At 44.6% G+C, this 15,919-nt stretch overlaps 2 protein-coding genes across 6 annotated transcripts in view; both read left to right on the forward strand.

Moving 5' to 3' along the window:
- The first annotated feature begins 3 nt into the window (after window positions 1-3).
- mtf2 (metal response element binding transcription factor 2) lies at window positions 4-9,225 on the forward strand. 2 transcript variants are annotated; one of them, XM_064341796.1, is made up of 16 exons: window positions 4-242; window positions 1,138-1,339; window positions 1,472-1,553; window positions 1,981-2,055; window positions 2,740-2,835; window positions 3,184-3,284; window positions 3,423-3,571; window positions 3,877-3,972; window positions 4,086-4,154; window positions 4,596-4,719; window positions 5,008-5,075; window positions 5,164-5,334; window positions 5,908-6,013; window positions 6,291-6,349; window positions 6,432-6,536; window positions 6,735-9,225. In XM_064341796.1, the coding sequence occupies exons 1-16, from the start codon at window positions 238-240 to the stop codon at window positions 7,093-7,095; spliced, it is 1,869 nt and encodes a 622-aa protein (XP_064197866.1). In that variant the 5' UTR covers window positions 4-237; the 3' UTR covers window positions 7,096-9,225. The 2 variants fall into 2 exon arrangements, with proteins under 2 accessions (XP_064197866.1, XP_064197867.1); XM_064341797.1 differs by lacking the exon at window positions 1,981-2,055 and having other exon boundaries at window positions 5-242.
- Window positions 9,226-10,753: 1,528 nt separating this feature from the next.
- ccdc18 (coiled-coil domain containing 18) overlaps window positions 10,754-15,919 on the forward strand; it is a 30,326-nt gene continuing 25,160 nt past the window's right edge. For 2 of the 4 annotated variants that reach the window (XM_064341808.1, XM_064341810.1), the window contains exons 1-10: window positions 10,754-10,897; window positions 11,429-11,562; window positions 11,738-11,909; window positions 12,578-12,727; window positions 13,147-13,256; window positions 13,428-13,556; window positions 13,697-13,793; window positions 13,908-14,029; window positions 14,849-15,128; window positions 15,799-15,883. In XM_064341808.1, coding sequence (XP_064197878.1) covers window positions 11,459-11,562; window positions 11,738-11,909; window positions 12,578-12,727; window positions 13,147-13,256; window positions 13,428-13,556; window positions 13,697-13,793; window positions 13,908-14,029; window positions 14,849-15,128; window positions 15,799-15,883 — 1,249 coding nt within the window. In that variant the 5' untranslated portion in view covers window positions 10,754-10,897; window positions 11,429-11,458. Of the gene's footprint in view, window positions 10,898-10,926; window positions 11,563-11,737; window positions 11,910-12,577; window positions 12,728-13,146; window positions 13,257-13,427; window positions 13,557-13,696; window positions 13,794-13,907; window positions 14,030-14,848; window positions 15,129-15,798; window positions 15,884-15,919 lie in introns of those variants that run through there. The other 2 variants (XM_064341811.1, XM_064341809.1) reach the window with 2 other exon arrangements.

Genomic DNA, 15,919 nt, shown 5'->3' on the forward strand with positions numbered 1-15,919 from the left:
TCCCACAATGCAACCGAATCTCAGCGGGAAACCAAAATGGCGAATGCGCTGGGAGAGAACGACCCGTTTGTAATTTTCTAAAAAAAAAAATATTTTCGAGCTCGGGAAACCGAAGAGAAAGGATCTGCGGGTTTATTAGCATAAACATAAGACTGCGCGCTGAGGAGAAGACTACAATTATCGGTTTAGACCGATTTGTTAAATATATGAAACATTTTGACTCCCTGAAGTGACCGAATGAGGTAAAACTGCTGTGTTTTTTCGACAGAGGTGTCTTGTTAGATTGTTCAAGAGCAAATATTCCGCATGATAAAATCCATCGGATTTACTGCCACATGCACAGTTAAGAATCTGCAGCTATCGTTTTAATTATAGTCGTAACGTTAAATTTCATGTTTCGGATTTCATTTAATGTAGTGCTTGGTGGAGTTATAAGTCAAGTGATGAGCATTTCATTGTTCGTTTTGCTAACTGGTCAGCTTGCTAACAAAAGGGGACTGTTCTGCGAAAGGGGAAAACGCCTTGAGAACAGGACACAGAACGAATCGGATTATTAGGAAGCTAACATGACTTGTACTTTTCTTTCGGTCCGTTTGACTAACATTTCGATGCTTCGTCCCACCTGTGCCGCACATGCAGAATGGAAGCATGTTTGACTTGTCTGACATCAATCATCCTTAATGTTGCGCCAGTGGGCTCTCGGTTGTTGGTCAATCATGAAATCAAAGGCCGAGGAGCTAAACGAGCGTGTACCAGCACAGTGTAGCGAATGCTACATAAGATCAAGATGGTGAACTAGCTAGCTATATTAGCTATATTTTTTTTACCCTCTAATGCGTTAGTTAACTATAATCGTATTTGTATCAGGAAATATTTTTTTAAATTGTAATAACGTTAGTACCCAGTACATAACGTGTTGGGCGTATAACTCAGCCTGTGATTCGTACGAATAAATCATAACATCCTCTTAGCTAATTGCCTTGGTACTTGTCTGCACCTGGCTACCCAATTACAGTTACTTAGTTAATTGCTTGGTTAATTAATCTGTTTACGTTATGCTGAATTCGGTTAATGTACTGATGGAGCGAGACTGGACAATTCCCTGAGGTTGCCTAATAGATGTTTTTTCCACAACAGAGACGCAACGGGAGCAGCGAACTTGTCTGACCTCCAAAAATCGCATTCCCATCGACAAAACAAGTCGCCTGCGTCCCCGACCAAACTCTCTTTCAAGGATGGGAAAAGGGGCACCACGAAACTTGCGAGCAAATTTGAAGAGGGACAAGATGTCCTAGCTCGCTGGTCGGATGGCTTGTTTTATCTGGGAACTATCACGAAGGTAATCTGTGTGCCACGAGTTCAGAAAGTCCCCGAATTCATGGTTTTTGTAGAAAGTGAAGACAATGGCCATAGTTATCTTGAATTATTGTAATTTTGTATATATATTTATTTATTTGTGTTTTTTTTACAGATAAACAAACAAAACCAGAGCTGCTTTGTTGTTTTTGAAGATCGTTCAAAATCCTGGGTTCTTTGGAAGGACATTCAAACGGGCAAGTGCTTTCCTCTTAATTTCAAATTCATTGAGATCTTTCTGTCCTTTGCAAATGCCCTTAAAAACACAGCGCCTGGCTTTAGATGTGTATTGTGGCCACTCGCATAAATTAGTATTTGCCTTTCAACCCTTGGAGACATCAGCACTGGTATCTTTACAGTATCGCACATAAAAATCCATTGGGTTTGTTTTGTCTTGTGTGTCCATTTCAATGCACAAGAGTAGTTTTAAGCCTTTCTATTTTCTCCACAGGTATTTCCAATAGAAGACCGATCAACAGCATCAGTTTTTAGATTTGATTTAATTTTATGCTGTGTAATTTTATCATTTTGGCCTGAGTTAATTTTAGCTCTTATTTACTTGGTTCACTCCTCTCCACTATCTGCTACTTTCAGCTTGAGTTATCTTTAATTTGTCTCTGACAGTTGACAGACCTCAGGGTTTGTGGCCTTACACAAACTGTAAGTTGAACGAGGCGTCCGGGGACGAGATTAGGGAAGGTACTTTGAGTCTGTGTCAGTGTCCATGTATGTAATCTGTACCTTTACTTTCCCTTCTGTGGTCCACATGATGTTTGAGTGTCCTATGTTTCATTACAGTGCAGGCTTTGCTGTAGCATCCTTACTGACATCATTTAAAGCTATTAGGCCACCACCCGAGTCTTAGACTTTGAAGATGGTCGGTCCTTTCAAAATGTCTCTCTTCCCCCAGTCATGAATCGGCTTCACTGAACAATTCAGCGGCCGTTTTATATACTGTTAAGTGGATAAAAAAGGTTATGGGTTGAGCTTTGTTTTTAGCAACTTTTTGCTAATTTCTTTAGCACGTCTGTCTAAATCCATGCATACAAAAACTGTTCTGAGTTTCTATTTGGCGTATTTTGTATGTTTGTGACGAGATTTGTCATGTTGGGGAAGTTGTGATCTGTTTGGGACAATGTGCATTTTATTTATACCTGGCTGATGAAAATGCAAGGATTGAAATCTGCTCTGAATGAAGCTCTGCAAATCTTGGTGTTTCTCTTTCCACCCTGTGTGTAAGAGTCTCTCCACCCCCCTCCCACCCCCGGTTGTTCAGTGGGTTCACATTTATTATCTTTGCATTTCCTCTTTTTTTTTTTTTTCTTTTGACCACTCGGAGCAGGAGCCCTGGAAGTGGTGCTAACATGTGGCTGTGTGTTGCAGGGGCCAGCGGGGGCGGCGAGATGGTCTGCACGATATGCCAGGAAGAAAGCTCCGAGCCTCCCAACGAGATCGTCATCTGTGACAAGTGTGGCCAAGGTGCGCTGCTTTCACATTTAGGCACTCTGCGAAATGCTTTGGTACTGAGCAACATGCAAGTAAGTGCATCTTGCAGGGCTGGAAGAGCAGTGTTAGGCCTACATGCCAGTGAAGTCACAGACAAGTTAGTTGCCTGTAGGAACAGGTTCATTATATGAATTTTTAAGAATCTTATCCATACATTAAAGTTAATGGATTTAATTGTAAGTGTGGTGGGGAAGACAGGTGGTTGGTAAACCATACAGAGTCAAACTAGTAGTAAATCACGGTAGGAAAAGTTCCTGTTCCTAAACGAGGCACGTAACCATGACCATGTCAATATCTGAGACGCTTGTGGCCTTCTTGCAGGCTATCACCAGCTCTGTCACGCTCCCAACATCGACTCCAGCGTGATCGCCTCCGACGACAAGTGGCTCTGCCGACAGTGCGTGTTCGCTACGACGACAAAGGTGCGCCCGTGGAAGCCGCTTGGCGCCTCCTCCGTGAGGGGTGGCGCTTCTGGCGTGCCGTCACGCATTCCTTTGGTGTTGAGGGAGGCGCGGGGCGAGGCCAAGCGCTAAGCGTGTAACTGGTGTGTTTTGCGGCAGAGGGGCGGCGCGCTGAAGAAGGGGCCGAACGCCAAGGCCCTTCAGGAGATGAAGCAGTCGCTGCCCTACGCCCTGGAGGATCTGGTGTGGGACCAGGGTCACAAGACAAACATCCAGCAGTGCTACTGCTACTGTGGAGGCCCAGGAGAGTGAGTGACACGTGCACGGTCTAGGACTTGCCTGTACCGGCTGTTTCATATTTATTAAAAGTGAAGAGCAAGTCGTGCTTGTCCACAAACGCACGTGCAACCACGCACATAATGGATTGCCCACCCTAATGTCATTGATGGAGTTTTATTTTTAAATGAACAGTAAGTGTTTGCACTTGTGCATGCATGCAGTCACATACAGTGCAGTGCCTGGGCTTAGTATTGTTGTTATAGTTTGGTTTATAAATGAAGACTGTCTCTCCAGCGCTGGTCGCCGCAGTAACCTAGCTCTGCTCTCTCCCCAGCTGGTATCTGAAGATGTTGCAGTGCAGCAGGTGTAAGCAGTGGTTTCACGAGGCCTGCATTCAGTGCTTTCAGAAGCCCATGCTCTTTGGAGACAGGTGCACGGCTGCCCTCTGAAATAAGACCATTTTGAGAAAATTCAAAAACAAAATGAACGCTGGAGCGCCTTTGAGAAAAATAAATATGTTCTTGTACTTTTTTTTCACATTAGGTTCTATCTATTTATTTGTTCAGTTTGCAATTCTGGACCAGAGTACCTCAAACGTCTACCTTTAAGATGGTGGGTTTAACTTTTAATTTCCTGTCATTTCAGTACTGTAGTGTATTTGTCTTATCACAGGAGAAATGTACAGGAATAAAACACCTATGTTTTGTTTTCTTACCCTGTTGTAAACACCTTATTAGGCATTGTCTAATTATTTTGATCGCATATACTGCAATGGTAAATAAAATGACAGATTCTGGAGAATTGATTTGAAACTGTTATGAAATGGTTCTGGTCAAAGCTCATATGAAGTACATAGTGCTTTAAATACCTTTGCCACTCTAAACCAGCCCTATGGTTTAAATTGATCAGGATTTTGTTTTCCCCAGAAAATAACCGTTAGACCTTGTGACCAGACAAGATTATAAATAAATTGTCATAGTGTGGATGTTGACAGAAAATGCTTTTGTGGAGGGTGTCACCTGTTTGATTTTTACTGTCGCTTTTCCCCCACAGGGCAGACATTGTACACCTGAGCCTTTACAATCTGAGCGTCATTCACAAGAAGAAATACTTTGACTCGGAGTTGGAACTTATGACATACATTAATGAGAACTGGGATCGACTGCAGCTCGGCGAGGTAGTGCACTTGTCATAATTTGTCATTTGTGTGGATGTGAAAGACATACTAAATTTGACTACTGCATTGCCTAGGAGGATTTAATTTGGTTGCCTTTCTCAGATGTTGGTAGCATGGGTAGCATGCACCCCAAAAAGGCATGGATGCTGTATGGCTGCATTGTCCCATCATGACTGGGGCAGTCCCAGCAATGCGATGGGTCTGCAGTTATGATTGGTCATATTAAATTGTAGACAGAAAAAAAACAGGGTGACCAAAAGATTAAATTGTCTGTTATTCTCCCCACAGCTTGGAGAAACCCCCAAATCAGACCGTTATGGAAGCATTCTTGAAGCACTGAATAATAACCACACCATGTGAGTTTCACAGTAGTTCAGGGCAATAACTTACAATTGCACCAGCATCGGAGAGCCGGATGATTCCTAACGGTGTGGCTGTTTCCAGGTTCATGTCAGGGAAAGAGATAAAGAAGAAGAAACACCTCTTTGGGCTGAGGATCCGCTTTCCCCCGGCCCCCCAGAACACGGACTCCAGGGTGGACCGGGAGCCCGAGAGGGCCTCCCACGAGATCAAGATCAAAGGCCGCAAGTCCACCAAGCCCATCCCGGAGCCCAGGTCAGGAGCCTCTACAGCCGGGCTGTTAAAATCCGGTCCTGGAGGCCCGTGGTGTCTGTGAAACTCCAGTCCTGGAGGCCCGTGGTGTCTGTGAAACTCCAGTCCTGGAGGCCCGTGGTGTCTGTGAAACTCCAGTCCTGGAGGCCCGTGGTGTCTGTGAAACTCCAGTCCTGGAGGCCTGTGGTGTCTGCTGGTTTCTGGAGCGCTTCCGCACAAGTTATTCATCCAAGTCTTTGATTAGCTAGAGAGTCTACACACCTTCTCAAGGCCTTAATTAGCTTCTGATCGAAAGGAAATCTCAAATACCTGCAGACACTGCTGCCGCAAAGGACTGGAGTTTGACACCCCTGCTCTACAGTAACCCGCACCTGCTCAAGCAGCATTCCCACAATGCATCACTCCATATTGACTGGTATAAGGTTCCTACATATCAACTTTTTTAAAGTGATAAAATAATCTCTTACCTCTTTTCTGAATACTGTTTTGATTATGGTTGATGTAGTGATGTATTTAGGCTGAGTTTAAAGCACACTGTGAAGTGAAGCTGAGGGCTGCATTGCTGTTGTGTTGCAGTGAGATGGGTAATGGAGTGGTGAAGAAAGGGAAGAGGAAGCACACTGGCGGCCATTCCTTCGAGACTCTGGCCAAGCTGAGGAGATCGAGCGAGCACCCGCCCCGGGTCCGTCCCATACTTATTCATTGCTCATTTAAACTGCATAATTTACGTGTTTTAATATGCCATTGCAATGCGTTAATTACAATTTTCTTTAGTTGCTTCCATTACTTTTTTTTAATTTAGAATTTTTCTGTGGCACTACCTCTGTCTGAAAATGGAGACTTCTCAACATTAATGCAGTGTGCCAGCAGTCTGATGAAATGGAGTTCATGTATTCTGAAAAGGTCCACAAAGCAGACGTGGGGAAAACCGCTTTTCTCTCCTTGTCTGTCCTGTATAGGATGATGAAAAGCCCCCGGCAGTGGAGAACCACCCACTGGACCTCCTGGCTTCGAAGAGGTGAGTCTGTGTGTCAGCACACATACGGGGTAAAAGGCAGTCTCTCTAACAGGGCCTCACGCTGCGACATTTCTCACCGCAGCAACAGAAGTGATAAGTCCGTGCCGTCTTCAAGTACCTCAGATGTGGAATCCATCAGTGCCACAAGCACCACTGAAACTACCTCAAGCATTTCAAGACAGTCCAGGTACTGCCCTGCTCACATCAGGGTGTGTGTGTGGCTGTTTACAGGGGTGTGTGTGGCTTTTTACAGGGTGTGTGTGTGGCTGTTTACTGTTTTTTATTATTTATTTTTATATGAATTGATTGATTTCACAGGGTCTTTAAATTTAAAAAAAAACAACAACAAAAAAAAAAAACATTACTTTTGCCTCTCTTGCCCCAGCCTGTACAGCGCCAGCAGGACCCGCACGGGCCGGCTCTGGCCAATCACGCAGCCCTCTGTCCTGAGGAGGGGGCGGAGGCGGGGCCGCCCCCGGCGGGCCCTGCAGCCGCCCAACCCGGAGATCCCGGCGCACGAGCCGGAGCCGGCCGAGCCCTGCCCGCTGCCGGGCCTCAACACGGACATTGTGCACAGCCTGGACCAGGACACGCAGCTCAGCCACCTCAAGAGCTCCATCACCAGCTACTTCGGCGCGGCCGGCCGCATGGCCTGCGGGGAGAAGTACCGCGTGCTGGCCCGCCGCGTCACCCTGGACGGCAAGGTCCAGTACCTGGTGGAGTGGGAGGGCGTGACCGCCTCGTAAGCCCCGGCGTCTGCGACGGGAGAGTGAGGCGGCGCCAACGCCCAAAATGGGAGGGGCCGCCACCTGTCAGTCGGTCTCCAATTGACACGCGTGGTTGGCTCCGCCCATTTTGGGGTCGACGAGGCTCGACTCTTTCCATTGCTACCCCTGCGTTTAGCTTTCCTCTTGGGGGTCAGTAGTGCTACCGAGAAGGGATCTGTTGTTTTTTGTTGTTGTTTTTTTTTGTGATGTTTCGAGTGCCCAGTGCTAGGTTTAACGCACTGGAGTCAGACACGTTGGATGAATGTAAACTGAGACAGGAGTGTTGTTTGCAACTTTGCTTTCTTTTCTCTTCTGAGACAGAATTGGGGGAGGGGGAGGGCTGGGCTAGGATGCCAGCCAGATTGACAGCTGCAGTAAACTGCTGGGATGTGGTCGTGAGCCTTCAAGAAGAAGCAAACCACAAGGCATCTCAATTGCTGCAAAAGTATTGTATTGTACCCTTTTAATGCAGTTCGTTCTGGTTTTATTCTACTTTATGAATATGCCTTGCCGTTTTATTTTCCTTCTTGATTGCACACGTGTTCTCAGTTGGTTAATCTGAGGTGTTACTCTGTTTTGAATGCAAAACCCAATTTCCCCCTGGGGCAAAAATCTGTGTTTCATTAAAGGTCCCTTTCAGTCCCAGAATTAACCTGAAAACAAGGCATTTTTGTGTATTTTTGCCTGGAGTTCTGGAATGTTGTGGCTGATAATAAGCAGTATTATTTCCGTGTATTTGTCTTCTCGTCAGACTTCTCAAATTGGGTTTTCCTCACGACCAGGTCAGTTTGAACTGATTCTGATAGTCCAGCTTTTGAACAAGTTGTAAACGGCTAAATTCTTATGCCGGGAGGAGTAGCGTTTTCCTTTTGTATTTAAGCTATTTTACAAATGGTTGTAACCGCAGCTTTCACTTAATTTCACTGAGGTGCTCTTAAATGTCTGTTTGAGGGACAGCTTAAAAATTATGAGAGCATATGCAATCACCAGGTTCTGCTTAAATACACACATCTGGAAAACATGCCATTTCCGACAGGACCTTCACAGCCAAGAAGGCAGTAGTTTTGAACGCAGAGGATCTTTGCGATCCGCTTTTCTCCTTTGTTCTTCGCGGCCGTGTTCAGCTGTTCTCAAAATGTACACTGTACGCAAAAACTCAAGGAATCAATTTTTAAGTTGAGTTCCGTTATTGGTTCAGTGTGTAGTCTTTGCATTTTTTTTTATCCGTTTCCTATGCAACTCAATATTCAAGGAACTGACTTTTTGGTTGGTTTGTCAACAATTTAGCCATACCTTTGCTTCAGGAACACATTGCAATATTTTACAGTTACAATTTTCTCAGGCTTTGTAATTACTGGTGCTATCTAATGCTTTCAAAAAAAAAAAAGAATTGTGCACTTACATTCAGACTTGTACTGATACAGCCAAGCTCGCCCACAGATCTCTCAGGATACCATCACCTTAAAATTCACTGTAAGAGTCCCAGTTGAGATGACGTTGAGCTAGGAGTTTTTTTTTAATTTTTATTATTTTTCATGGCCAGGATAAATGTACAAGCTTAGATGTGGAATGTAAAGCTATGTTGAAGAGGCTAAACATTGACTATGTTGTCAATATTTCGGTGACCTTTGAGTTTTGCATAAGCATTACTTAATTAATGGAATTAATTCCCTGGAAGTTTGATTTTAAAAAAGATTTTGAAGTTCTGGCCATTTGTAGTTTGTTCATAATTGTAATGTGAACTTGGCCCACTTACAATCAGATTGATGTAATTCTTTGATTACTTTTTCTTGCCAGAATCTCTTTTCTGATAGTAAGTGTAATTTTTCTGTTGTATCTATGCGTTTGGGTGTAGATGTGTCATTTACTGTATTAAAGATGAGGACGTTTCCACTTGAGGGAGCAGTGTTGATTGAACCTTGACATTGATACCTCTTAAATTAAAATGACTTTGTATAAATATAAATATAAATATATATATAAACAAAAATATGTAAAGAAGCTTTCTCCCCTGTCTGTTGGTGTGCCAGTGTTAGACTAAAGCTTTCTGTTTTCTACTGGCTTTGAACAGGCTTCTTCAGCCAAAGAATAAATCTTCTTTTAAAAGTACATTGTCATTTGCCTTTGATTTTGTTGAGAACTGATAATATTGGTAGTGTGGGCATAGCTTTCGGTCAATGGCATCACTAAGCCCTTACTCTTAAAAAAAAAAAAAAAGGGTGTTCTAATGCCTTTCAGAACCTGTGCATGACACCCTAGGCCTTTGCCTGTTCCAGTCATCTATGACAATTGTTGATTATGCAGGATAGAAACCTTTTATCACCAAAACCCATTCATATTCTGCCTTTAATTCAAAACTGTCTGGAACTGGGAGGTGACATTTTATTCAGATGTCCATCAATAAGGGTGAGCGATGGAAGCAATTGTCAAGAATTGATGACCACCTTTTTGGCTGGACCGGAACAGCGGGGCCAGCCCTATAAACGCGAATGTCTGTGACTGAGTGATGAAGTTACACCATTAGTCGCCCGAGTTATGAAGTTACACCATTGGTCCGGCCGGTCCAGCCATATACTAGGTTTTGGCCTGGTCTTGTACTAGATGGTGATTGTAGGCATAGGTTTAGTTGGTTCAACCAGGCATTAGAAAAGGGTGAGATGTTGGTGCCAGAAATGGTGGTTCCAGTATCTCAGAAACGGCTACCCTCCTGGATTTTTTCATGCACTACAATCTCTAGAGTTTACAGAGAATGGTGTGATAAACAACAAACATCCAGTGAGTAGCAGTTCTGTGGGTGAAGACATCTTGTTAACGAGAGGTCAGAGGAGAATGGGTGCACTCAATCACAAGATCAAGCTAACAGGAAGGCCACAAATGCTCAAATAACAGGTGTTTACAGTGGTGTGCAGAATGGCATCTTTGAACCTTGAAGCGGATGGTCTACAGCAGTTTAAGAGGAGGGTGAGGCTACTGTGTGCACTTGATTTAATTCAGTTTACTCAAATGGCCTGCACATTCCCCAGATCCAACAAAGCACCTTTGCGATGAAATGGACCGGGAGGTTTGTTTAGTGGCCAGAAAATCTGCTCTGTGCAATGCTATTTAGTGAGCATGAATTTAAAAAAAAAAACCCAAAAGAATGTTTCCAAAACCTTGTTGAATCCATTCAATAAACAATTCTAATTGTTCTGGAGACAAAGGGGGGTCCTAGCTAGCACCTGACATGTATAACTAGTAAAGTGGTATTTTACCACTAGAATATATCTCTCTCACCTGATTTCGGCGTGGCTATTGTTTTATGGACTTTTAAAGCAAAAGCAGATGGGTCGGTGATCACAATTACAAGAAAGATTACTTTCTTGTTGAGCACTGAGCAGCAAAAATGAATGACACTAACGAGATTAACGAGACCCATAAAGCCCTTGCTCGGATAAAGTTCATACATTTGTAAAGTGGTTTTTTTTTCACCGAGCGTTGTCCAGTATCACTTTTAATCGATCGATTGGAAATGAAATGTTTCTATTTACCTAGGTCTTGAACAAATGATATGGGTTTCAGAAAAGCGCCACCATTCGCGGCTGATGTAGTTCATGACCTGTTGAACACCAATCATTTTTCTAACCGTTTTTCATTTCATCCAATTACAAAACGCGACACTAAGCCGACGTTCTGTTTGGATGTCAACACAACAAGGAAGGGTTTTTACAAATTTGCAGCGGCAGATGTGAATAAATAAAAACTTCAGAAAATTTAGAAATGGATTAAACTTACTCCAAGTTCGGTAACTACTAACTCACACCCATTACAGATGGGCGACGATCTGAAAACTTAGCGCGATGCTGTCTTTCAAAAAAAGTGGATAATTATACACCGATTCGCTTTGCAGTAACTACTAGCTAGCTAGTTTAGTATTTATCTTGGTAACTTGGCTAACGTTAGCTGCCAAGCTTGCAAGCGTTACTGACTGCTAACAGTCTGCTAGCTTTTGTTGGCTGCAATGTAACTTTCCCGAACGAATGTTATTGTTACATGAAGTTAGTGGACTGTGCTAGCTTGCTTATTTTGTGTCTTATTTTCAAATAGCTACTTAGCTAATAGAGTATAGCTAATATTCGTGTAAAGTAGCGTTAGCTAACTAGCTTCAGTTGTCATACTCTATTGCTAGTTCTCTGTTGCAATATCTAGTTACTTCTTAACGTAACTTAGTTCATTCACATGGCAATTTCGAATATTTCACATGGAAATAAAAAGTTTTGGTGATAACGTGGGCTAAGTGACTATAAAGCACGTGATGAATATTTCCCCTTGATAGGACTGGAGTGACCAAACGTGATAGTCATCAATGTTCCACAGGAGCGAAGAAGATCTTGTAAAAGATGTGGTCAGTTTAAGAAATCAGTTAAGACAAACGGAGATCAGTTTGCAGTCTTTGGGGGAACAGCTAAGGTACGTTTTTCTCAGTTCGCAGCGTGTTCCTCAGTAGCTCTCTCGGGTCAGCTTTGTGCATCACCAGTTTGAAATGTTAATTGCAGTATCCTTGAACTGTTGATATCAATTTAATGACCTATATGAAAACAGCTAATTTACGCTAATTATTCGTTTAATGGTGCGTGTCTACCAGTGGCAGCAGCAGCGAACACTCGGACCACAGTCCTGGGTGTGTTCAACCAGGTGGATTGACACTTGAAGACCTGCGTCGACCCGATTTCACACAGGCACCTCCAATTAGCCCCATTCTCCCAGAAACCTCTCTTCGGATAGCCACCGGCAATGTGCCTCATGCTGACTACAGGGTATGGAATCATCCTCTGCAGTCCTTATGCACATGAACAAGCTTATATGACAGTTGGGGCAACGAGAACACAGCCTCTTGTCAGTTTTATAGAGTAAGATTTTCATTAAGACGTTTGAGAGCCTAAGGTTGTGGATTCATGTTGGGCCTTGTTCAGGGCTGCGCAACCCTGTTGCTGGAGATCTACCATCATGTAGGTCAGGGATCATCAACTCTGGCCCTCAAATCCAAATCCAGCCCTGGTTTTCTTTTCTTGATTGGCCAGACTGTCTTCACACCTGACTCCCAAGCAAAGGGAGGGTGGGAAACCAGCAGTTCTTGGCCCTCGAGGACCGTGAGTTGCTGATCCCTGATGTAGGTTTTCATTTCAACCTGAATTTGACACCTGATTCTATTGAGCTGCTCGAAGAAATCTCTAGCAGCTGAATGAGAGGTGTGTTTTATTGGGTTTGGAGTGAAAACCTACAGGACGGTAGATTTCCAGGAGCAAGGTTGGGTAGCCCTGGCCTAATCACACAAATGTTGAGGCAACCATCCTAGTTTCCAGAGATGTTGTTATGGTGGCGACACTGTGGACCTTTTGAGTGTCAAAGGGAATGAATGATAGTATGTCTTCATAAAAAGCAAGTACACTGTGTCCATAATGTCTTCCGTTTGCCGTCTCATTAGCCACCATCAGTCACAGAGATTGAGAACTCTCAGCTTAGGAAGACGCTTGGGAGCATCAGGGAGGAGAACTCCTGTCTGGTTCTGGAGAACCAGAAGCTGGCTGATGAACTAGAGGAAGTCCAGTTTCGGCTTGCCGGCTCCCATGCCAAGGTGTGTGTGAAAAAGAAGGAAAACACGACCTCTACCAATTCCTCATCAGAAATAGAGTAATAATATATTTCTGTCTATGTTGAGTCTCGCGTGATGTTACGATTTCATTCACGTTTCGTAAAATGTGTCAGGGAAAATACACAGATATAACCAGTCCTGTATCTGTATTTCAGTCTTATAGCAAGAAAGTGTTACGGGTGTCAAATTTAAAATTAAGTCAGTCATAAATTATGCAGTGCAAAATGTCTGAAGGAATAACAATAATGTATGTTTCCATTTATTATAATATTTAATAGATTAGAGAAACAAAGTGCTCTCTGCGATGACCCTTGTGAAATGAATGCATCATTAGTTGACAGAGAGACTGGCTGTTAGATATATATTTGCCGTCAGGGATTCACTTGGTTGCTGTGTTTGAGATCCAGGTCATGGGCACCACAGCTGATTCAAAGCCCCCCAGCCTGTCATTGATGAAGGAGCATATTCAGGGCCTGGAGGCTGAGGTGGAATCCCGCACCACAGCACTGAGGTGAAGAAGGTCTTTTTGATGTTAACGAAAACAATGCAACAGCCACCAGACTTCCTCTCTGAGTGTATGTGTTTTGAATGACCCCTGCTTGGAGTTTTTCTGTTCTGAGGTGGTTTGTCCTGAGGCGGGTGAGCTAGCTCGGTCTGACGTCTTTGTTGCCTTTTTCTTCAGGGACTCTGAGCAGAAGCTGGAGGAGAGGCAGCACTGTGTGCTCATGAACAGCAGAATGGTGACCAAGCTGAAACAGGAGCTCAAGACCGTCCAGGCTGATCTAGCGCATAGAATCAGTCAAGGGAAAAGGTGATGCCTGCTCTTAGTTTCAACAACTCTCGTATTCTTATTTTTTAAATTCTTTTGTTTAACATGTAAAAAGAATGTGAATCTCTGGAGTGCAGGGGTGTGTGTTTGTGCTGTCCTCACGGTCCTCTTCCCTCTGACAGAATGGAGCAGCAGAGGAACGAAGCGCTCCGGAACGCTGAGAAGCTGACGGCGGCCTTTAAGGAGTACAAAGGAAACATTTCTGAAAAAATGACCAAGGCAAAGAGTCTTTGTTAGGGTTGGAGTGAAAAGCTGAAGGATGGTGGATGTCCAAGACCAGGATTGGAAACCAGTGATCTAAGTGTTCTTGACAGATTTCATTCTTCTTCACAGGTTCTGGAGAATGAGATGAAGCTGAAGGAGAGCCTGATTGAGTGTGACCGGGAGAGGGAGGAGCTGGAGAGCAGGTGCTCTAAACTGGAGCGGGAGCGGGCCGAAATGGCCCGGATCATCCGGTGAGATGCTGTCCCGTCCTCGCCCGGAGAATGGCACAGGGCAGACCTGGGAGGTCCACGGGTCCAAAAGTAAAAATCCTGCCCTTTGTTTCTCCCACCCATGAACTCAGCCAGCTCATTTCACTAATTAATTGTAATTAGTTGCTAAATGCACCAATTAGCAAATCCAGGTGGTTGGAAGAAAATACTAGGAAGGATTTTTACTTATTCAACCTGGATTTTTCACATCTGGAAGAGTCTATGTGGTGTGTGGTTTATTCTCAACCAGGGCTAGTCAACGCCTGGTCCTGTGGGCCGCAGTGTCTGCAGGTATTTGCTCCTACCATGTACTACACCACCTGATTTAACTAATAAACTTCATGGACTTGGTGAAATCAGGTGGTGTAGTGCCTGGCTGCAGCTAATACCAGCAGACGCTGTGGCCCGCTGGACCTGGAGTTGAGTAGCCCTGTTCTAAATGTATTTTAAGAATCCAGCTGGTGCGTGTATTTGTGCTCTTTCACTGTAAGTCTGTTTTGAAGTCTGTTAAATGAATGTAATGTAAGTAGTACAGTATAAAGAAATACTCAACTATAGACTTAGATTTAGATTTATTGTAGCATTGTCAAGATTGGTTCATTGGTTAGCAATGCTAATAGCTGAGCTACAGGTACCAATGCAGCTGGTATTAGCAGTGCAACAGTGCTAATAGCCAAGCTACAGGTACCAGTGTGGCTGGTATTAGCAATACAACAATGCTAATAATCAAGCTGCTGGTGTCAGTGCGGCTGGTATTAGCAAAGCAACAGTGCTAATAACCAGCCTCTGTCCGGCCTGCAGGCAGCTGAAGGAGGACTCCTGCAAGACGCAGGCGCTGAGCACGGAGAACACGGACCTCCGCTCGCTCGCGGAGAGCTCCTCGGCCGAGGCCTCCCGACTGCAGCAGGAGCTGGCGGACAGCAGGGCGGCGGCGGAGGCGCTGAAGAGGGAGAACGCAGACCTGCGCTCCTTCTCCACCTCCCAGGAGCAGAGGCTGGCCCTCTGCCTGCGAGAGGGGGAGCAGACCCGGGCGGAGCTGGCCAGCCTGGAGGCCATCCTCAACGTGCTCCACCTCCGAGAGGTGTGTACTGGATGGAGGCTGTCCGTGCCTCTTTCACGCACTCATGTACGCACACACACACACACACACACACACACAAACAAACATACGCATATGCATTTTCATTCTTTAAGACCACAATGATTTCTCTATTAATTAAACATATGCGAGTACCTCATAACAGTTATTCAGGGAGAAAAGGCACTGCTTTTAATACAATACATTAATCAACCATCTACCCACACACTTTCATATACATACACCAGTGCACACAAACATACAGTATGTAAACCCATGCTCATGCACACGCATACAGACACACACACACACACACACACATAGACACTGCATTGTGTCTGCCATGTCCCAGCTCCTAATTCACACCTTCCCAGCTGGATCTCACATCTCCTGCCAGGCTCTTCTCTTCCTGCTCTTAGTGATTCTGCTCCCACAGTGAGCTCTTTCGTAAGGCTTTTCATTACAGTACATCCACACGTTTCATCTGGTGCACACCAGCCTCTCTGCGGTGTCCTGTCAGTGGACCTAGCTGAGGTGATTAATATTCTAGCCAATCATAAGCCGGATTTGGACCGCGACGCTGTTTCCTGCTCGATCAGAATGAAGGTTCATTGGCTGAGATTTTGGGGCGGAAGGCGTGTGCTGTGAGTGAAGGGCTGTCCCCTTGTTTCAGGGCGGGGGGGTTCTGTGTGTGCAGCCCTGCATCCTCCCCCAGGTGTCGCTGTCAGGATACAGCGACTTCCGCAACGCCAAGCCAGGTGTGTGCCAAACCCCCTTCGTTTAACACTCCCAGA

Source organism: Anguilla rostrata, chromosome 6 (assembly GCF_018555375.3).
Source record: "Anguilla rostrata isolate EN2019 chromosome 6, ASM1855537v3, whole genome shotgun sequence".
In the NCBI taxonomy this organism is placed as follows: Eukaryota; Metazoa; Chordata; class Actinopteri; order Anguilliformes; family Anguillidae; genus Anguilla; species Anguilla rostrata.